Raw genomic sequence first — 22,573 nt, forward strand, 5'->3', positions numbered from 1 at the left:
GCAGCAGAGATTTGAAAAATATTACAATAAACAAGCTGATATTTTCCCCATTACAATTGAATCAGTCAACATCCCCCGTTTTTCTGTTCAATTAAGAGGAATTTACTACATTTTTGATGTTGTATTATGTCTGTAATTTTTTCTTTTCTTGTAAAAATGTCAACTAGTTATTAATACAGTACTTTGCATGACTGTAGAATTTTGGATTACTTTGTGGGTGTGTTTTTGTGTGTGTGTGAGGTTTTGTTTGTTTGTTTTTCATTTTTGTTACTTAGAAGTACCCAAAACCTAATGGCAGATAGCAGTGGAAGTATGTAATCAAAATTATTTGATTGTGTTGTGATGCTTCCTTTTTATTATAGCCCATCATTCATATTCTTTTAGAAGTTAAAGTCCATACAGGAGTAGGGCTGTGAGTATTCATAGTTCTAGTGCAGAAGGGGACCATGAGTGTTCTCATTGCAACTAATTTGCATTTTGATTTGCAGTATGTATTTTATAGTGAGGACTGTGGTGCAGTTTGGACCCTTCAGAAATATATCATTACAGAAAGAAATTACCTGTGAGAGAGAGCAAAGTGCTCCTGTCATTTGCAAAGTATCACTTGAGGTGGATATCCTGGGTTTAGCTGTGACGGTTATTTTTCTCCTTCTTAGTAGCTGGTGCAGTGCTCTGTTTTCGACTTCAGCCTGAGAACAGTGCTGATAACACACCGATGTTTTTAGTTGTTGCTAAGTAATGCTTACTCTGATCAAGGACTTCTCAGTCTCATGCTCTGCCAGTCATGCCCAGTATATAAACTGGGGGCAGTTACCCGAAAGGCCCAGATCACTGCTTGGTTCAGGCTGGATATCAGTCAGGGGGTGGTGAGCAGTTGTATTGTACATCACTTGTGCTTACTGTTTTCTTTTCCTTTTCCCCTTTTAGTTTTATATTCTCTCCCCTTGTTTTTTCCCTTATCATTATTATTATTGGTGGTTAGTAGTAGCAGTTTTGTATTGCAGCTTAGTTACTGGACTGTTCTTATCTGAACCTGTGGGATTTACATTCATTCGATTCTCCTCCCCATTCCTCCAGGAGTGGGGGGGGGAGAGAAGAAAGGGGGCAGTGGGCGAGCAGCTGCTCAGGTCAGGCTGGGTACCAGCTGGTGGGTGGTGAGCAATTGTATTGTGTATCAGTTGTGCTTATTGCTTTCTTTTCCTTTTCCCCTTTTACTTTCATATTCTCTCCCCTTGTTATTTTCCTTATCATTATTAGTGGTAGTAGTAGTAATTTCGTATTGTAACTTAGTTACTGGACTGTTCTTATCTCAACCTGTGGGATTTACATTCATTTGATTCTCCTCTGGGGGTGAGGGGAGGGAAGAAGAGGGGGAAGTGAGCGAGCAGCTGTGTGGTTCTGAGTTACTGTCTGGACTTAAACCATGACAGTGGAACAGACTCCCTGTTTCTCAAACCATCCAATGAGAATAGGCCTTCATGAGGAAATATGTATGTGTAGCCTAATTTCAGAAGTAGTTTTGTCATTCCTGCCTTTGAAAGTTTCTTTGGGTTAAACATATTACATTAAGGCTTTTGTAAATTATATTGAACATCTCATGTTAGTCTCAGAAATGATACACAGGGTTTTAAAGTGTTAAAAGTTAAAATCCATGTGACTTAGCCAACCCAGCTCATTTTCACTTTCCTTTCAATGCCGTTCTCTTAAGATGGGTAAAATATACGTCTTGATATGGTGCATGTGAAGGATTATTTATGAATAAAATGTGAACTGAGGAAGTTTTCACCCAGCATAAATCAGTAACCTTTCCTCTATGGCCAAAACAGCCCATGAGCCTTGAATAGTAATGGTTGTGCTTTTAGAAATTGGAAAAAATCTGTTAGAGCTCTTTAATGGTTAATTTTTCAAGTCAGAAACAGAACGGCCTTGCGTGTCATTGAAGGGAGTGAAATAATTTCTTTAACTTGAACTTTGACATCTTATTTGTTCATTTGTGTATAATCCAGGTACAATATTGTTATTTATGCCATATTTGTGGTGCCCTGATTCATTCCAAATTACTGAGTTTTACTTCAGTATTTCCTTGCTCTGGTACTTAGGATTTACAGGTTCTTGAACCAAAACTATTTCAGCAGTATTGAAACACTGTCATTTAATGTAATTTACTTTAACCTCATTTAATGCCCATTTGTAGTCAGTGAATTTCACTGAAATGATTGCCCTCTCTGCTGAACAATAATAAGATGAATTCAATAATGTTTCTCCAAGGGTTTTGATATATGGTAATCTATTTTAAAGCTGTCTAATAAATTCATTATTGTAACGGGAGATGAGAGATGATTACGATCGCTTTGCCTTGCAATCTCAGATCCATCTTAGAAAGTTGGATGAGAGTGCTGGGAACAAGCCAGGGAGAGCACCATTAAGTAATGTCCTGGAGGCCTGCCGTCCTTGTGCAGTCCGTGGTGCTGGAATCACAGCCCTGGCCCTGTAGGACAAGTGCTGAGGCAAGTTCCAGCTCTAGTCACTGTTTGTATTAAGGGAAATTAAATGGAGTAATGGTACAGGCAGGAGAAGAACGATGTTTTAAATTTAACATACAGTCATAGACAGAAAACTTAACTAATTAACTAGATTAAGGTTTAGAGTAAAGATGAACTGAAATTCTCAAAGGTTATGAATTCCTTATAGATATTTTAATTGGAAATAAAAGTGGTTATGTCGTTAATCCATCAACGTAGAATACGCAGATAAACTGCTTTGGAAAGAAGAGTTAAAAAAAAAGTCAAGGATTACTCCTATGGGTATGGTTTAGAAGGTGTAAGGTATCGAGCTTTGTAGAAAACTTAACACTCATTGTAGCTCTTGTTGACCTCTCCTTTTTTGCCGTTACTTTTAATTTCCTCATGCATTTACATTACTTATAGTTTCATAATAAGGTTTTGTAATGTGCATTTTTTCTCTGCTTGAGATCCTTGATCTCTAGCTCTCCACTCCCCAGCTCTTTCTCAGTCTCCCTCCACATTACTGTCACTTACTTTTTAGCTGAGGCTTTGCTGGTGCCTTTTTGACTTTTGTCCCTAAAGTGCTATCACTGTCTTGCTGCCTTCACTCTCTCTGCTGCTGCTGTACCCATTCATTAAATGAAAATAAGAGAGAATCCCAGGATTCTTCTTATTTCCTTAGGTAAACAAATTGCACATTTTTATTTAGGAATTCTTCACTTCAATCTCTTTCCCATTTTCTCATCTTATGTGACTGATAGCTTCACTTTTAAAGAACAGAGAAAGGAAATAATGGATGGACTGTCCCATAAAAGAAAACTACTTCGCCCATGAGAAATATTCTTTTAAGTTCACAACTGGAGGTTTTTTAGATGTTTAAAATTACACTGATCCAACTGGTATGTGTAATCCAAAGCTAGCTTTAGAAGGATGCTCAGACTGAGAAACTGGTATCAGGGTTTCCACTGTGAGAAGAACTTCATCCCTGAAAAGTAACAAGGTAACAACTTAACAATGAAATGTTCAGGTAGATTTAAGCCTTTGTTTCAACCTTATTTCTCGGATATATATAATGACTTGAAAACCACAGAATAAAATGAAAGGAAGCAGTCTAAATTTTGTATTATGTGAGTGCAAGAATTCCAAATGCATTTTTGTCAGCAAGGTTCATGTTGAAATAAGCCAGGATGATTTTTAGAAAAACAAAGCAACCACAGCCTCCCCACAAACATACCCCCCCCTGCTTTGTCCACAGCTGAAACAGGCCAACCAGGGTGACATCTGATTTATTATTGTTTAGATGTTACAAGACAAACCCAATCTATTAGTTGTAGAACAAAAACTTGAACAAATGCCTGGAGAGTGCCTGAACAGAGAAGCAGCTGAATGCAAGATTGCTTAGCATTTTCCTTTTATTATACTAATGAAGGCCAATTTCAATAAGAAATAAGACTGACTTTGAATTTCATTCCCTTCTGTGAAAGAGATATGAGAGACTTGCTAATACCTGTCAGCTGCTTCTGGCATCACAACCATTGCAACAAATGAATAAGACAATACGTGAAGAAAATATTGGATATAAGGTCATGGGGAGGATTTTGTACATGTTTATTATGCACCTACAACTTCTTGGTACATGAAGCATGTGCCAGAATTTCTATTTATACATGTGTCATGAATATTCAGTGTGAGTGGTTCTGTAATTGTAGTGAGAAATATTTATTTTGTGTTTAGACTAATTTTTTTCGCCCTGTATAATTTGTCATTCTTTCGCAATGTCTGAGAGTGTTTATTTCCTTAATACTTTCTAACGTATTCCATGATGAATTTTAGCACATCTGTAGCTTCATGTATGGTTAACAGTACTCAGAAGTATATTCTAATTCACTATTTCTTCTGGTTTTGAACAATCTCTTTCAATGCTGGGTTTTCCTCTGTGCTAAGCATTCAGTTTCTCTGTATTATAGCCACAGGAGGGATTTGGAAGCTAAAGCCCAGTAAGTACTAGGTACCTGATTCCTAAATTGTGGTCCTCAAAAATTGCTTCTAACAAACAATGGCCTACAATTTCAGTATTAATATTCCCTAAAGTTATGTCTCTGGCTATTTTGGCAGTGCCTTATCTTGGCCAAAGATCACATTATCTGCTCGATCCATAAAGCTAGGCCATTTTTTGGCAGTGTTCCCTGACATGCTTGGTCTGATAAGCATAATGACAGCACTCCTTTGCGTGAGTGACTCCTTTGTTCATTTTCCCAAAGGCAAGGCCTAGGTTTATAATTCTGGCAGTATCTTAGGGCACAAATGAAGGTGCAGGCAGGAAGCAGTCCAAAGAACAGCTGCGTAAATCTAGGGTAGTGGTACTTAATACTCACTGCATTCCTCAGTGTTTACTTTGAAAAGAAGCCAGGTTATCTACTCAGAGCTTTTGGTGACCATAATTCTAAACCATTTTGTGGATCCAATATAGATCACTTACCTGTCCATAGAATAATGGAGAAAAAAAAAATCCCCAAATTTCTTTTTAGGCTTAAATGATTTTTTTAGAAGCACTTAGATTTCTAGCTATATGCAGGAACTAGAGGGATCATTACGTATTAAAATTTGGAAATAAGAAGCTGTTAATATCTGACATGTGAAGGCTGTATCAGTGTGGTTGTGAAACTTCAGGTGCTATGATAATAAAATACAGTGCCAAATAAGTGGATTTTTGTAATTTGGTGTAATAAGTTGCATGATTATTTTAATAGTATAAACTCTGAGAAAACACTGACTTTCTTGTCAGATGTATGCAGTGATCACAAATCTTCATAATAACTTTTGTTAGAATCTAGAAATACTGCAATTATCAGGCTTTTAATAAAAAAAAGAAATCCTGGATTCTCTATCGTTAAAACACTAAGAAAGATGCCTAAGCAAACACTGTATAAATCTTTTTGTTATGAACATCGCACTAATGGATGCTGAAGGAAATAAAAATTTGAGTAATTAAGTCTGAAGGCTGAATTGATAAGAGCTGGGTTTGAGTCTGATAACCTTTGAATCTGACAGTTGCAATAATTGTTGCAAACAATTGCATCTCTCAAAAATGAGAGATGCAGTTGAATGAACAAACACATATGATTAATTCTTCCAACAGAGCTGAGCATTTAGTCTGTGCCTTTGCTTGGTTTTCAGAACTGTCCATTATGAAGGTGGCGCTGTGTCTATTCATGCTCGTTCCCTCTGGAGACTAGAGACTCTAAGAGTTGCGTAAGTAAAACCTCTTTCCAAAAAAGTAGTCTGTTGACAGGGTACTTCTTGTATAGTGAGAGCATTCCTATAAAATCAGATTGATAACTGTAAAACCAGACTGACAATACTAAAATAATCTTCAAAAAGTGCTCTGTATCACTTTAATGGAAAATTAAACAACTTCTTATAGAGAGTGCATGTTAATGGACACGGTGTGCGTGTTTTGATTGGTTGTTCTGAAGTTGTTACAGCTGTCAGTGAATTCACAATTTATATTTTCAACACATGTATGTGACATAAACAGAAATAGTAATTCATGTGTGCCACCCCCTAACTTGTTTAAGCCACTTGGAAGACTTTAAAGGCGGAAATTTACAGGAAGAAAATGCTATTTTGCATTGTTAGAAGCATTGGAATGTTAGTAAGGAATTATACATTGTTTGTTAAGGTAATTGCACTGTAAAATTACATATAAATTCTGTTAAAATACGTGCTTATGATAAAATTTCTAGTGGCTAATAAATGATTGCTTTTAGAGATTAAATCAGAGCAGCTTAGGGAAAGGTTACATACCCTAATGATGCTGTTTTCTATGTATGCATTTAATTTATTTGGATGATGTTAAATGTCATTGATAGGGCAGTGAGATTTTCCCTTTGGACTAAAATTGACTTGAGAGTGCTTAAGTGACAACTATGAAACTGTGGAAGGATCTCTGGCTTTTTATTTTCCTCATTGCATGTACTTCTCTAATAAGCAGCGTGGAACAGCGTTGAATTTTGAGAAACTACAGGTTTCTGTTATGACTGTCATGTATCTCACTTTGACAGGCATCTGATACTTTTGAGGTGTAAATATTTGAGCATATAGGACTGAGAAATTCTGAGAACTGTCAAAACAACTAAGCAAAGGTAGCAGTATTTTTTCTTTTTAAGGAATATGACTTTCTTACCATGAGGAAAAAACAAATAAAATCGCAATAACAACACGCTGTTCTACAAGTCCCTTACTTCCCTGTTTTACTGGATGATATTCTAATAGCTATTCTTTCATTGCTGAATTACAAGCACATTACTACTCAAGCAAATGCTTCAATTTATAACATAGTATATGCATACCTGAAGCCCTCCATCAGTTCTAGTCCTTCCTAGAATAACTACAGATATAATATTAATTCTCTTAATTTTATATGATTCTGATGGAATAATTGTTTGTGAACTTTCCTCATTAGTGGAAAACTCTTGTAAAAATTGCCTGAGCAGTCTGCATGCAGTCATGTAGACTGCCTCTTGGGATGCCCTGGCATGGGATGCCAAATACTGTTGCACCAAAAGGCGACAGGGATCATATTCTCACATTGCAGAAAAGAGTTTTTAGTAGTCAGAAATGGCTTCATAAGATACTTTCTGCTCAAAAGGCTTTTCTAGTAAGTGCCCATGAATTGTCCTTTTTTCTGTCTTGCAGGCATGAGCTAGAGTCATGGTTCAACTGCACTACATTTATTATTTTCTTTTCCTTATGGTCCATAGCTATTGGGTCCAAGATAAAATTGAATCAGACTAGAGAAAAGGCAGCTCCCCAGCATGGCCCAGAATTTGAAAGGAGCAGAGCTGATGTATTTTGCTAGACCCTTCAGTACAATAGCTGAGATTCATGACCTGACATTTTACTTAATTGAGAAGCAGAAGTTATGCTAGAATATTTACACCTAGATGTGCTTTTGTGGACTATACTGACTTCAGTGGGTAGAAGCCTGAAAAAAAAGATGTGTTTCTAAGATAGAAAGCTTCCATATTTCCTTCCTCCCTAAATTAAGTCCTCTCCCCTCTACTTAAACAGAAGAAACTAATTTACAAAAGAAAAATACTTGAGGGGAAACCCAGAAAACCTCTTCATTCATTTGGCCTTTTTAAAAGCAACAACTGAAAAGGTTTAGAATTTTAATTAGTGAAGTGTAATAAATCCTATAACAAAACAGAAGCCAGGTGCTGCTCTTGCATTTTAAAAACTTCTGCTCTTTAAAAATCCTTGCCAAATTGGTTCTGCATACTTTGCGTGCACTGTGGCCAACTCTTTAGAGGACATGCTTAAACTAATGGATGTTTATATTGCGTAGGCAAGTAAGTGCTTTAATCTGCTACATATATGTGTCAGGGAAAACAAAAATGACTGAAACCTGTGTAAGTTCTAACTTAAGCATTCTTTGCCTAATAGTTTTGAAAACTTATTTTAGGAGAATTTGTATTTGATTTATTGATTTATTTAGCTATTTAAGTAGTATGCAAAAATGAAAGTGTGCCTAAAGTGTGCTGACTTCTGGAAGGAGAGTGCTGTGGGAGAGTGAACAAACCTGGCTGCTGGTAGATGAAATGTTGGAGAGGGAACTGGCAGATCTAAGCTCTTTGTGTACAGTGTGATCCTCCTTTTCCATAGGTGGTCTATATCTTCTCTCAAGAGGAATTCAGTCTGAACCAAGACAGCCTATGTGAAGGAAAAGGTTGAGATTATGTATTAGGAGAGTTTTATAGGAGATAACCAGAAAACATCCATTTTCTTGATGATAATCTGATCTTTAGATTTTTATCCTTTTACCAACTAGTTAGCAATATAATGTACTTTAAAATATTTTTGCCAGTAGTTAAAATCTATGTTTTGTTTTAAAAAAACCCAAATGTTTCCTATGAACTTTCCTAGGTGGAGTGGCAGCCACATTAGATGGGGACAGGCATTCAGACTAAGACATATAACAACAGGAAAATATTTAAGTCTCCTGGATGACAAGAGTCTTCTTCTTACAGACAAAGAGAAAGCGGATGTAAAATCTACGGCATTCTGTTTTCGGTCTTCCAAGGTATGGAATCGGTGCGGCATTAATATAACTAGCAGTCCAATCTCTTCAGTGGGGAGGATTGCCATTCAAAATTATTTTGTCCATTTAGCCCACAACAAATGTAGGAAGATCAGCTTGTATTCTTGTAAGCATGGAATAAAACCTGTTTATAAAGAGCACATCCTTCTGGAGAAAATCTGGTGTATTGCTCATTAAACCTGTTTATTTCCAATGCGTTTTTGCTTTTCATACTGAGGTGGTTTACATACTGTTGCAAAAACCAGTTATTTTTGTTTGTTCTAGTGTAATGAATGAAGATTTTTGATCCTTGTTTAGAAAAAGTTGGTGGTCTGAGAATGGGCCTAGACTGCAAATAAATCTAAAGCTCTTCTTTGTAAATGTGCTATAGCAAGAATTAGCAGATGGTTATGTAATGACGGGTCATGGGAAGAGTGTAGTGTGTTGAAAAATTGCATCACGTAATGTTTATACCAGTATGCAATTATTGAATGGTGGCCTGGTGATTTCTGATGCTTTTCAGATCCTGATTTTCGCTGATCAACTGTTTTACGGTAGATAATGAGATTGACTTATATGACTTTCTAAGCTACCTGCTGTTTACTGGCATGAATCCAGCACTCCATTCAAATCTTCCCTGTTATAACAAATTTGTGGTTCCTCTCCACTCCCCAAGAAGATTCAATGTCTTGAAGCTCCGAAATGAATACTCTAATGCCTGCTTTCCCCACACCACCACCCAGCTTTCAATTTCTCTCCTATATTTAAACCAACTTTTACTGTATGCTTTCCTGGCTGCTCTGCTTATTTTGCAAGAAAGGGCTCAATTCAGAGTGATTGAATTCAGTCTGGCCTCTAAACTTACGTGCTGAGTTGTCAGTGTACTTAGATGGGTGAGGAAAGAGCTCGTTTGGCAAATTGTTGGCACTGCATTTCTTATCCTAGGTAAATTTAACATTAATTCTAATTGGAACGAAGATTTCAGTATCAACCCCCTTCAATTTCTATTATAGTCAGTAGCTTTTAAATAAGGTACAAAATAATATTTTAAATTAATAATCTCTCATGTTAGTGATGGTGCTTTATGAGAAAATTCGTTAATTCATGTATTCATATGTTAAGTAATTAGTTGTGTGGAGGAAGACATGGAAAAAAGAAAATCTTAAAGTGTAGAAACACAGTATGTTCACACAGGTTCACACTATCTTCTAGTTATGAAGATGATAATTCAGAAGACTGGAACTTGAACTCAGGCTGTCATTTCTTCATGTGATAGCAGGACCCAACCCGTTTTTTCGTTCATCATTTGTGTGCAATGTCCAATTATAACTAGCTTTTCAATTTCCAGCTGTTATTACATTCAGGTTATTTGTGCTAGCTTTTGAAAGAATTGAATACAACATTTAGAGGAAAGATACAAATAAAATAATGAATTAATAATGACATAGAAGCACTCAATAACTTGGTAATAAGCGTCACATATATTAATAAATCAGTTATTACCATGTATCAATGTACAAGATTTTAATAAGAATTTCACTACTTACGGAATCAGGCATTTACAAGATAGTGAAATTAACATCTGCATACAGAAACTGTTTAATAATCTGAATCGATGAATATATTATATCTGGAAGCCTAATGTTATGAAAAGTAATAATATGAATTAATAAGAATTTCATCTGAGAATTTTTTTAAGTGCTTCAAAATGTATTCATAATTGTAGGGTGAAAATCTAGTTACATGACATTTCCCTTTACTTCAGAAATGTTTTTAAAAAATCCTCTAATAAACTAGAGATTCTTTTCTGTTCATTTAAAAACCCCAGTCTTTGTCATCTTTTACAGTGAAGGTGTCTCCCCAGATTGTCAAGGCATATATATATGTGTATGGTGTAATCATTCTCCTTGTATTTGCTGGCTGTAGTAAGATAGAACATTTAGAATTTTTTGTCTTGTTATTTGTAACATTACTCTGAGGACCTGAAGGAAGTGCTTGGCCTCTATTGCTGATAGGAGAAGCAGAGAATCTCCCATCTTTTCCCTAAATGTTTAACTAGAAGTTATACTTTCGCCATTTTAAAATAATTTTGTTAAAGAAGGATCTGAAATATTCTGTTAGGTCCTGTTCGGGGCAATTGCAAACTGCAGTTAAATATTGCAATTGCAGAATATTGAATTGCAATATTCAGTATTTTATACAAATATTAACACAATTGTTATTTTTCTGGTATACATTTTTTTTCTTCTTCTTCAGGAAAAGTTGGACATAGGGACAAGAAAAGAGGTGGATGGAATGGGAGCACCTGAAATAAAATACGGGGATTCAATATGCTTCATACAACATGTAGATACAGGCTTATGGCTCACGTACCAGTCTGCTGATGCAAAGTCTGTAAGAATGGGTTCTGTGCAGCGAAAGGTAAGGTTGTAATAGGAATGATCTCCATTCAGTCACAGTCTGATAGGGCAAGGGGGGAAATGAAGGGAAGAGACAGCTAATTTCTGGGTTTCTGTTATTTTAAGCATGTCTTTGTTTCATTGTGAAAGGTGGTGTGTTTCTGGGTTTTGGTTTTTTTTTTTTTTAGTCACATACTGAAAAGTTATGTAATGTACTGAATTCTTAAACTGAAAGCCAAATGAAGTGCACATGTTAGCCTATAGACATTGATCCACGAACTGATAAATCTGGAAATACTTGATGCCAAACTAAAGTATTAGTTATAGCCTGTAGAATATGCTAAAATTTCTGTCTTCAAAATGCTATGGTTTGGATTGAGGAGGTTTTAGTTCAAAGTCTTTTCTTTCCTTGTGGCGAGCGTATGACTTTTCGGGCTGGAATGGTCAAGACTTGAGCCCTGAGGGATTTCTTCTTTTAAAGGATGACCATGGCCAAGCAGAATGCTAGGTCAGCATAATAAAGTAGGAAAAATATTCCTTTACTACTTTAACACATCTTCCAGAAGCTACATTTGTGTTAGTGTTTATTGTAAATGTATAACTTTGCAGGAAATGATTTCTGAGCAAGGAAAAAATGTTTTATCCTTCTTTAAAAAAAAAAGATGAGATGCTCATCCACACTGTAGTATTTCTGATGACTGTTTTATATGCCAGAATTTCAAAGCTAGAGGAACATCTTTTATACTTGGAAGGTCATGCCTTATAATTGTACATAAATATATACATATATAAAATCTGTCTGTCATGTGTATATATGAACACACACATATATTCTATAAAAATATTTTCTATAAAAATATGTATCTAGAAAACAGTGATTATATACATGTAAAATTTAAGTTGTAATACTAATATAATTAATTGTAATTGTAATATATCTAAAATAATTCAAAATAAGTTATTGAATAATTTGGTAATGTAAATAGTTTTTGTGAGTATATATGAAAAAAAGATTTTATCTAAAAGTTTAAAATATTTATATAGATTGGATTGGATACCTTTACAGCCATGATGACTAAACATGAAAAGCTGGAAGTTATCGGTAGTGACTCAATGCATAATCAGAAGTCCATTAACATCCTTGGAAATCGGGACCAGTAAAGAATACCTGTTTTGACCTTGTCTGTACTTTAGGGATATGCCGCTGTGCAAGGGAACTATTTTTAAGGTTGACAAAAACAAACAACAAAACCCCTTACACTTCTTTTTTTTTTTTTTTTTTTTCCCTAATGAAGTATATTGTTTACAGAAGCTGTGGCTTGGAGACTATTATGGCACTGAACTTGGTGGCACAGTACAAGTGTGTTGTTGGACATGAGGAAGTAGAACATGGGATTATCTGTTTTTAATGATTTTTTTTTTTTTTGGTGTCTTTATGATTTCCTATCCTGTATTACTCGTTTTTTTTTGAGATTTTATACCTCTTATTTGTGAATAATGTTTCATTTTGCAGTGACTACTACTTATTTTTATATTGCAGGCAATAATGCACCACGAAGGTCACATGGATGATGGTTTAACATTGTCCAGATCTCAGAATGAGGAATCCCGTACAGCACGTGTCATACGTAGTACAGTCTTCCTTTTCAACAGATTTATAAGGTGGGCTTTTGAAATGATCTTTTCGTCCCTTTTTTTTAATCTCTTATTCAAAGTGGACGTTGACACAACAGTGAACAATTTAGCCCTCAAAGCAAACATATGAATCCTTCTCAAACCAGAATTTATGCAAGTTCTTTGTGTATTATCAGCAGAGATATCCTTGAGAGGTATTGGTCAGTGTCTTTTCTCTATCTTCTAATATTACTTTATTATTCAACCTTGATTTGAGTGTATAAGCATACTCAAAATTCAAATAAACCATAGTAGAGATTTTTTTCATGCCAAAATTTGCTCTAAGTCATGCGGTGCATAATTTAGCTCTTGCTCTTCCAAGTATGTTTTTTAAAAGTGCTATTCTGTGAAAAACCTGGAAGAAAGAGGTAACCGTGTAACTGTGAAGACACAAATATACTGTAGAAGTTCATAGTCTCAAGTAAAATTTCTTCTTAAAAGTAACAAATTAAACCTTTCTACCCACTCGTTACACTTTCCTCTTTTGTTCCCTTATAATGCTATTTGTTTCATTAATGTTTTATAACATATAAAATGCTTTCTTTTATAGTATTTTAGCAGTTTAAAATTCTGCCTGATTTATGCAGTTTGTATCTATCTTCCTACTCCAAGTATCCTCATAAATAACACTGCTAAAATGCTAATTCTCAAATGTTTGTGACTTTAATAATTAACGAAAAGCCTCTCTCATCAGAAGCTTTAGAAAAAAGATAATATGCAATAAGACTATATGGAATGATAAGAATTTCATAGAAACTCATTTGTCACAAGAGAAGACAACGTGGGATGGTGACCTGAGGCAATGATGTCCTAAATCAGTGCACAGCCAAAGACATAGATATGTCAATTTTTTGGGAAAAAAACAAACAAACAAACAAAAAAAAAAAAAAAAACCAAAAAAAAACCCAAACACTAAACCAAAAAAAAACCCCTAAACCAACCAAACCCAACCAACCAAACAAAAAAACCCAAACAAACAACAAAACAAAACAAAAAAAACCCCAACATTTACCCAGGTGCTTAAATAAAAACAGATTAAAATTTCAGTCAGGAGAATTGCCTACTGTATGTCATTTAAAAGAAATGCAAGCCCTAGGTCACTTTGTAAATAACACATTGTCTTAGACACTTCTAAAAATGCCATGAAAGATAAGGACAGAGAAAGGCATTTTAATGGTTAGGTTTCAGAAATCAATGTACTCCTAAATTACAGTGGAGATTTTTATGGAGTCCAAGGTAGTGTTTAACAATTTAGTTTTGGCAGGATGTTACTCCAGAAAGAAAAAGCTGAATTGAAGAGGATCAAAATTATTTTGATTGGTGTGTGCCCCAGTTCTTTCGCACAAAGTCAACAGAAAAATTGCACTTCACACTAAAAAATACATTTTAAAGATAACTTCTGTAGCTATCTTTTTGAAAAATTGCATTACTTATTCTAAGAGATTTTTATTCTTCGGCAGTAAATGTTCCTACCGAATTAATAGTGTTTCCTAAATTTAGAAGCTTTCCAGCTCTAGTTCACTGTTTGAGATGAACATACAGTGACATGCCAGTTAAAAAAAACCACAAAAAAACCCCAACCCCAAAAACCCAATTAACAATAAAAAACCCAACAAAACAAAGAAAAAAAATCCCAACAACAAAACCCCAGCAACAATTACAAAACCCACACAAAAAAAAACCAAAGCCAACTAAACAACACTCCCCCTCCAAACACTTACCAATGTCAAAAAGGCAGAGTATAAAATGAGACTTCTACTGCATGTCATGGCCCAGAGGGGAATGCTGGGAGCGAGCAGGGTCTGTGCAGCTCAGGAGGTGAGGATGGTTGTGGGTCAGGTTGCAGGGGGGCCTTTGGTGCCCGTGTGGACATGGCGGGCTCCTCTGCCAGCTGGAGCTCGGTTGTCTTTAGGTAAGCATAAACGGAGCCACTGATGAAAACAAAAAAGGCCTCTTTACCACCTGGGTTTTACTCAAAAATATGCTAATAAACACCTTTATACAATGGCAAAATTGAGAATGAGTCAAGAGAGAAATTTTAAGTGTCAAATAAGCCCCCTTCTCCTGCTCTCCCCGACTGCGTGCCAGCAGGCAGGGCCCTTCCCTTCAGGGCTGCTCCTGTCGCAGCACTTCAGGGCCCTGGCTGGCTCCTGCAGTTTCAGGATCCTCTGGATCTTTCCCTCCTCCCTGAGGACGGGCATGATGTTCACAGCACCCTTGGTTTCTCTGCCCCTCATGGCCCCTCCTGCTCCTTCCAGAAGGTTCTGGGAGTTCTCCTGCAGCACCCTGCTCACCAGCGCCTTCCTGAGGGGAGCCAGGGAGGTGCGAGGGAAAGCCCTCGTCTTCCACTCGATGCATGGTGCTAGTGGGGTCTCAGTCTCGGCTATAGCAACCCCATTTCAAGAAAGATGAGGTTTAAATGGAGGAAGAGGGTGTATCACAGTAGAAGGGAAAGCACAGCGTTGAGGATAAGTTGGATTATGGGGTTTGTTGAGGATTGAGCTAAGCAAGGGGCAGCTGCAATATGGATGAGAACAGTCTGCCCGCCCCTTTCCTTCTAGGAGATAGCAGTCATACTCTACAGCAAGGTCAAGCTTGAACTGTGTATCAGGGAAACAAAAAGGCTAATGAAGTGCTGGGACAGATTGTGTGGAAGAGCTGCATCTTCCAGCACTGAAGATGGCTTGAGAACAGGCTAGAGACATGCCTGAGAGCCTCTATGGGCTAGCTGGGCCCTCTTTGGCGCAATAGGACTGGTTCTTTGCCTTCTGTCCATTCCAGTTTCATGATGCTTTGAATAGGTTTACAGTAGCTCTTCTTTATCTTTTGGTGTGCCTCTGATCCTGCTAAATGCGTAGGTAGAATGTTTAAATGTGTGTTTTGGATTTCAGAAAAAGTTGAGAGATGACATTTTTGAAGCTCCCAGTTTATGTTTGGGAAGAGAGAGGTGGATCATTAAGTGGAGAATGGGGCAGATTTAAATCATTGCTGTCAGAAAATGAGTTGAGCTTTGGCATCTAAACAAACTTTGCTTTTAAACCAATAAAGAGTTTAAACAATAAAATAAATAAATTTCCAGCACTCAGGAGACTTTGCATCTTCTCATAGGGGCCTTGACACTCTCAGCAAGAAAGCAAAATCTTCCACTGTCGATTTGCCTATTGAGTCAGTCAGTCTGAGCCTGCAGGACTTGATTGGCTACTTTCATCCCCCTGATGAACATTTGGAGCATGAAAACAAACAAAACAGGCTCCGAGCACTGAAGAATCGCCAGAACCTCTTCCAGGAAGAGGTACTTCTCTCAGTTTTACTTCTGATTTTCCACCATGTTGTCTGCGAGTATTTTTTGCAGTGTCTGTAGTGTTAATGTCTAACCTGGAGTAGCTTGCACCCTCCCCCCCCCCCTTTTTTTTCCTTTGTCCTATAAGAGCTGAACTATTTGCTACATTTATAATCTCTTGAGGTCTGTTGGTTTTCCTGTATGTTTGAAGAATGCATTTAAGGCCTTATTTCCTTTTCCTTTTTTAAATAAATACATAAAAAAAAAATATAACCTTGTGCCCTGAATTCTAACCATAGTAGTTACATACTTATGCGTGAATTAGTTACTTCTGTTATAGTGTACTCTCTTGATGCAGAAGGATGTTTTGGTTTAATAAGCATGCTTCAAATATTTTGTTTAATACTGGCTGTTATTTGTATGGTAGTGATAGTTGCCTATCCTTAGATGCCTAAATGCGTTTCAGGATGGAAACTTGCCTAAAATTATGCCTGGAATACTGTTTGTTTATGTATTTATTTATTTAATTTTAACTATCCTAAATGGTAAATTTTTATTATCATAGGGAAGGAAAACTTTTCCGTAGGGATTGCTTGTTTGACTCCAAACTTGTTTGACTTTTTTTGCATATCCTGCCTTTCATGTTTTGTTTTCTTAAATTTCTGAAAATCTTATGTATTTGCACCTAAACAATACTCTTTTTTTTCTCTGACAATCTGAGCCTTTCCATTTTTAGGGTATGATCAACCTTGTTCTTGAATGTATTGATCGCTTGAATGTATACAGCAGTGCAGCTCATTTTGCAGATGTAGCTGGAAAGGAAGCTGGAGAAGCGTGGAAATCAATTTTGAATTCTTTGTATGAATTACTAGGTAAGACATATTATGGGTTACTTGGGTTGTTTTAGCTCAATATAATACTCAGGCGAAATACATACCTGTTTTGGCACAGAAGAATTTCTGCTGTGTAGAAATTTAGGATACAAATTAATCAAGATTTTTGCATTTCCAGGTCCTTACATGTGCTTAAGAATAAAATACACTGAAAACACTCTTATAATGTGATTTTTTTTCTAGTAATATTTATTATGATAAATAGCATGGGTTTGACTTTAATTAAATGATCGATTGCTTTTTCATTTCATCATATTGCTGATTTATCTTGTATACTGCCCAAAACCATGTGAACAAAATACACGTGAATATATCATTTCTGTGTGAAGGAGCCACAACATTGTGGACAGTTTTGTAGATGTCTATGACTTTCCACACATCTGGGTGCAGAAATGCACCATAAATCTACAGCTTCTATAACCAAGAACCCTCTTATTAGTCAGTAATGACCAGTGACTCCAGCATTATCTTAGGATACACTGTGCCATGGAAAGGTACACGCTCTTAGATGGATTACATCATGAAGATCTTGTCTACCTGCAGTCACTGCATAATACCTTTTGTAAGTATCTAAGTGTTGATTGGTGTCCTGGTCAAATTTCTGATTAAGTAGTAGCATTTAATTGTCTCATTTTCTTACTCCCCAATTTGAATTGCATATGTTATTTATGTTCTACTGCGGCTCATTATATGGGGTTATTAATCCACTGCTAGAGCTGAGTTGTTAATTGTCTACAAAAGGAAATTTTACTGCCTAAGAGATCATTTCGTCACTTCCTTGCTCCTCTGTCATCAGGTTTTCTCAGTCACATAAGACTGCCCAAATAATAACCTTAAAATTGACCTTGAGTGACTGAGGACAGTAACGTGTCCCCGTCATTAAGCAGTCGTTTGTGCGGGCTGCTTACATGTGCCTGTGCTGCTTGCTTTCTGTAGCACACCAGCTTTAATGCGAGGGCCTGCTTGCCTTTAAACTTGAATGTGTTTTGACAAAAGCTTGTGTTTCGACAAAGTCCTGATGCAGGTTTGTTTTCTTACTTTGCAGTATATGTTATACTAAATCTCACTCCTGAAAAATCTAGTATTGAAAAGACATACAAGTAATGTTATGATATATGTCAATTCCACTAAAAACTCCACAACTGAATATTGAGTTTGTAAAATGAAGTGAGTCAAGTGGTTGGGAAATGCCCAGACTAATGTAGTGTGTGTATTATTCATCTCTTCTATGGGTATGCATTGTGAAACATGGTCACATAGCAGTTTTTCTGTAGGACCCATTCCTTATTTAGTGCTCATTTATTATTGGTATTTAAAATAATTAGTTTTCTTTTTGCTACTCAGTGTATGTTGTTGAACTTTATTTATTGTAAGCCTTTCAATTCATGTTGGGAAAACAAAGCTATTCTATTGGAGTTCTTTTGTGCCATTTATGATTAGTAATCTGAATAATTAGAACTATTAATAAGTGTTCTGTTGGAAACTTCTGTAATAAGCCAAATAGTAGCTATTATTTCCCGTTTCCTTGGAGGAACAGCTACAGAGAAGAATTTAGGTAAAAAGACTCTACCAATGCTACTTCCCAAATTAAGAGCTGTGAGATCTGACCTTTTTTTTTTTTTTTTTTTTTTTTTTTTTAGAATATTCGGCAGTATTTTATGTCTGCAAGGCATACTGAAAACTTGCCTTCCTCCAAATTTGAAGGCACAGAAAATGAAATTTTAATGGCATGCCTCACTTCACATAAACTCTCCTTACTACCCAACAGCAAAGTGAGGGAACTGAGGCAGGAGCTCTGTATATAGTACTGTTACAATGTTTTTCGACAGTCAAAATAGGTTTGTCATCTTGTGCTCCTGAAGAAGAAAATAATCTTTGGGGGGGGGGTGTGTGTGGGAAGCATAGCCAGTGTGTGGTGCACAGCCCTTCATAAAACCAGTGGGGTGCTTCTGTCTGGCCCGCTAAGTTTTCTGTGAGAGGAAATAGAAGGAAATAGAAGTTGAAGTATGTATCATTGTGACAAGCAGAAACCCTTTCCCATGATCTCTTAGAGCAGTGAAAGAGCTAGCTGAACAGTGGCTGCTGTCACCTAATCACAGGCTGTTAGGGTAGAAGGGGCGTCGTATGGCTATGACGCTGGTTGAGGAGTCTACCACCTCACCACCTCAACATAGTTGAAGATTGTAGCATGATGCATATGCACAGGTTGCAAGGGTGACCAAAAGTGCAGTTTCCTAACATTAGATTGGTAGATTTTATGAACATTATAAGGTAATTTTAACATTTTTGGTTTTGGCTTCCATGAGTTTCTATTGTTGTAAGCTAAATACATCCTCTATACACATCTCTCCAGTTCTGTAACTTGCAGCATAGTGATGAGTGAGTCAGCATGTGGATCCAAAGCTTCAGATACAATAGACTGCTTTGATTTCATCTAAGAGTAATTTGTGAAAGTGGTACACTGTTGTCCTTTGTATTGTAGTTCTGTATGAAGAACTGTTTCAGAGGTAGATAGGATGTTTTGCCAGTGGGTTGAAGATGTTTGATGATTGAGAATTTTTACGACTTGGCAACATGAATAATATTATAGGTTCTTGAGGGGAGTGTCCAGATCCCTTTCCTTTTTTTTCTTTCTCTTTTCCCTCCTTTGTCTCCCTCCCTTCCCCTCCCCCATGTCTGAACATGGTATAGACCTTTCTCTTGTTCGTTTGCATGTTACAGCTTCATTCTTCACTTCTCTGCCAATGTCTGTCTTCCTTCAGAACTCTGTGGTCTGTTAAAGAAAATGAAGAAAATGTTTCTTGCTGTTTTCACTATATCTTAACAAAACAACCCCATATAGCTTTGACTATCTTCATCCTGGCAAGCAACCAGATTGTTCAGTTTGAGTTTCCTGAAGGTAGCTCAACCACTGGCAGGCAGAAAAGGTTGCAAATTTTATCTCTAACAGCCAAAATTTGGAAAAGATGCATGAAACTAAGCTAAGCTTTCACAGTGAAAATGATACTAAGTCTTGGTGAGAGCTCTTTGTCACAGTAGTACTACTGTTACAGTTTGGCTCCCTCTGCTTCTCTCTTTACTCACTCTAATGCTGTATGAATGCTTGAAAATGTGACATTATGTAATGTGGTTTTGGAGGATGTCTGCTTGTCCAACACTGAGGTAAAGAGATCATATAGAAGGAACATGGTAAAAGTTTTACATCTTAATCTATCTTGCAGCTCATATATGCCCACTAGATAAAATGAATCTCCTTCAGGTTTTTTTTTTTTTTTTTCTTTAAAGGTGATTGTCTCATGTATACTAGTGATAGTTATTTGATTTAGTAAGAATCAATTAAAGAAGTTGTGGCAGGAATTATAAATATTTAAAAGTATCCAGACTAGGTCCAGTGAGTTAACGTCTCAATGTAACAAGAGATAAACCAAACTAAGCTGTTACAAAAACTGCTCTACGTCATGAATAATCTGACCACAGAGTTTTATTTTCCATCATCTACATTCTAAAAGGTCATCAGTTCACTTCATTAAGTACAGCTCAGAATGGAGGAAGTAGTGGCTTGATTGCTGAATCATTTCTCCAAGCCTGAAATTTCCAGGTGGCAAGGCCAGAAAATTCCTTCTGAAAGAGTCTGCTTTTCCTGCACCAATTACTGTTTCCACAGATTTCTAGCGAGGAGAACAGTTCACAAGCTTTTGTTGTCTTCCCAGTCTCTGTGCCCCTCCTGCCCTCTTATGTTACTTCCTGAACTGCATTATCTTCTGGCAGCTAATGTTGAAGAAGTCTGTCTTTGAGCTGGCTATAGTGAATTTGAATGTTGCTCTGTTCTGAATAGTGCTGGAGCTGTACAGTAGTTGCATGGATGACACGTGGATATTGCTTGCTGAGTCTTGTTTCAGCAAACAGTACTTTGTTTTTGAGTCTGCACGTAAGTAAAAGTAAACTATGATGCCAGAATTCATGGCTTTTGTCACGTCATTGACATTGTGATGTACTTCACTGTGATGAGAATGGAGGCATTTAAAGACTTTGAGTTGAGATTGGATAGTATCACATATAAAAATCACAGAATCATAGAATGGCTTGGGTCGCAATGGACCTTTAAAGATCATCATCTAGTCCAAATATCCTCATTGTAAAAAATTCCTTCTTTATATTCAATCTAAATCCACCCTCTTTCAATTTAAAATGATTGCTGTGTATCCACAAAGGCATCTGTCCTCCCTCTATTACAAATCCATACAATCAGTCTGAACTTTGATCCAGTTCTATCACTGAAGAATGTGTAGGAGTGTATGTAATGATGTGACTTGAATGTCTGGCTGGCCACGTCCTGTTTTTTGTTTCTTTAAAACTGGATGCAAGTCTTGTTCAGAGTAGTGAGCAATAAAAGAAGCAACTGTTGGATATTGTTTTTTGTTTTCAGTATTCTGTGGCTGGTGTACCTCATTTTACGTAGAGCTTTAACCACTTAATACTAACCTTTCATGAACTTCTGCTTAACTGCATTTATGAAACCATGTGTGCCTTATTATTGTTAATGCAGTTACATTTACTGATGTCACGTTAAGCAGTGAAATGTTACTGCCTTCATTTTATGTTTGTACCTGAAGCACAGTGAAATTATGTGGCTTGCTTATAATCAATAAAGTCACTTGCAGAAACAGGTGTTCCTTAGTTCTAATCTGTGTCTTTTAACAAGATGCTCCTCCTCTTACAATTCCCAAATATTTTCAAATAACTATTGTCATGATTAATTAACTATGCAAGATTTCAGGGTATTGGTATTTTTAATCATATAAGACAGCAAGAGAAAGGGGTTTTTTGTTTGTTTGTTTTGCTTGTTAGGGATTGGTTTTTGTTTGAGTTTTTGGTGTGTGGGTTTTGGTGTTTGTGTGGTGGGTTTTTTGTTTTGTTTTTTTGGTTTTGTGGTTTTTTTTTTTGTTGTTTTGTTTTTTGTTTGGGTTTTTTTTGCATGTGTGGTTTGTGGTGTGTGGTTTTTTTTTTTTTTTTTTTGCTATGAAGCAATTGGATTGTGATCTCTTTCCTCATGCACAGAACTGCCAGTGCACAGTGCAGTGACTTGCTTGTAATTAACTCCAAGATTGCTTTTCCTCTTTGCAGATACAGTTTCATATCATGTTTGTGTCACGATCTGTGAGTTTAACCTTTTACAAATGAAACAGCATAAAACCACAGTTGCAATATAATATAGTGAATTTCTGCAGCAACAATGCATAGATTTTAAGGGGCCATTGCCTTTTAGCAGGACCAACTGTCTGCTGCTGAATATAACCATTGAAATTTCAGGCTGAAGTAATTTGTTGGAAGAATTGGAAAACAATCTTAAGAAAAGCAATTTTCACTGTTTCACACAAAACCCAGAAAAGTTAGTGCCTCTATTTTTTTTGAGTAGAACAGATACTTCTCTGAGAGCTCGTCTGTATGCACGTATGTGCAAATGCACATATTCCAGGACAGGGCAGGCTTCTGGGTGCCTACTGTCCAGTGAGATTTCTAGTGAGCCATACCCACCAAATCAGTGTGTGCATTCAGTCTACTTCAATCTTCAGCATGAGGGAGAAACAGTTTCAAACCAGACAAACAGTTCCTGGACATCTATCTTGTTTTAGTTCCTATTATTCTTGAACAAAGGTATTGTATCAATAGAAAATAATTTACATTCATCTCCTATGTTTGTTGGCTTCACATTCTGCTCTTCCAATGTTTCCTGTTATTAA

At 36.5% G+C, this 22,573-nt stretch overlaps 1 protein-coding gene across 7 annotated transcripts in view; it reads left to right on the plus strand.

Moving 5' to 3' along the window:
* Nucleotides 1-22,573, plus strand: part of RYR2 (ryanodine receptor 2) — a 375,228-nt gene that overhangs the window by 166,746 nt on the left and 185,909 nt on the right. For all 7 annotated transcript variants that reach the window (XM_030499610.1, XM_030499611.1, XM_030499612.1 and 4 more), the window contains 6 exons: nt 5,682-5,756; nt 8,433-8,589; nt 10,843-11,007; nt 12,526-12,647; nt 15,768-15,951; nt 16,676-16,811. In XM_030499610.1, the coding sequence (XP_030355470.1) occupies nt 5,682-5,756; nt 8,433-8,589; nt 10,843-11,007; nt 12,526-12,647; nt 15,768-15,951; nt 16,676-16,811 (839 nt within the window). The remainder of the gene's footprint in view (nt 1-5,681; nt 5,757-8,432; nt 8,590-10,842; nt 11,008-12,525; nt 12,648-15,767; nt 15,952-16,675; nt 16,812-22,573) is intronic.

Source organism: Strigops habroptila, chromosome 10, assembly GCF_004027225.2.
Source record: "Strigops habroptila isolate Jane chromosome 10, bStrHab1.2.pri, whole genome shotgun sequence".
NCBI lineage: Eukaryota > Metazoa > Chordata > Aves > Psittaciformes > Psittacidae > Strigops > Strigops habroptila.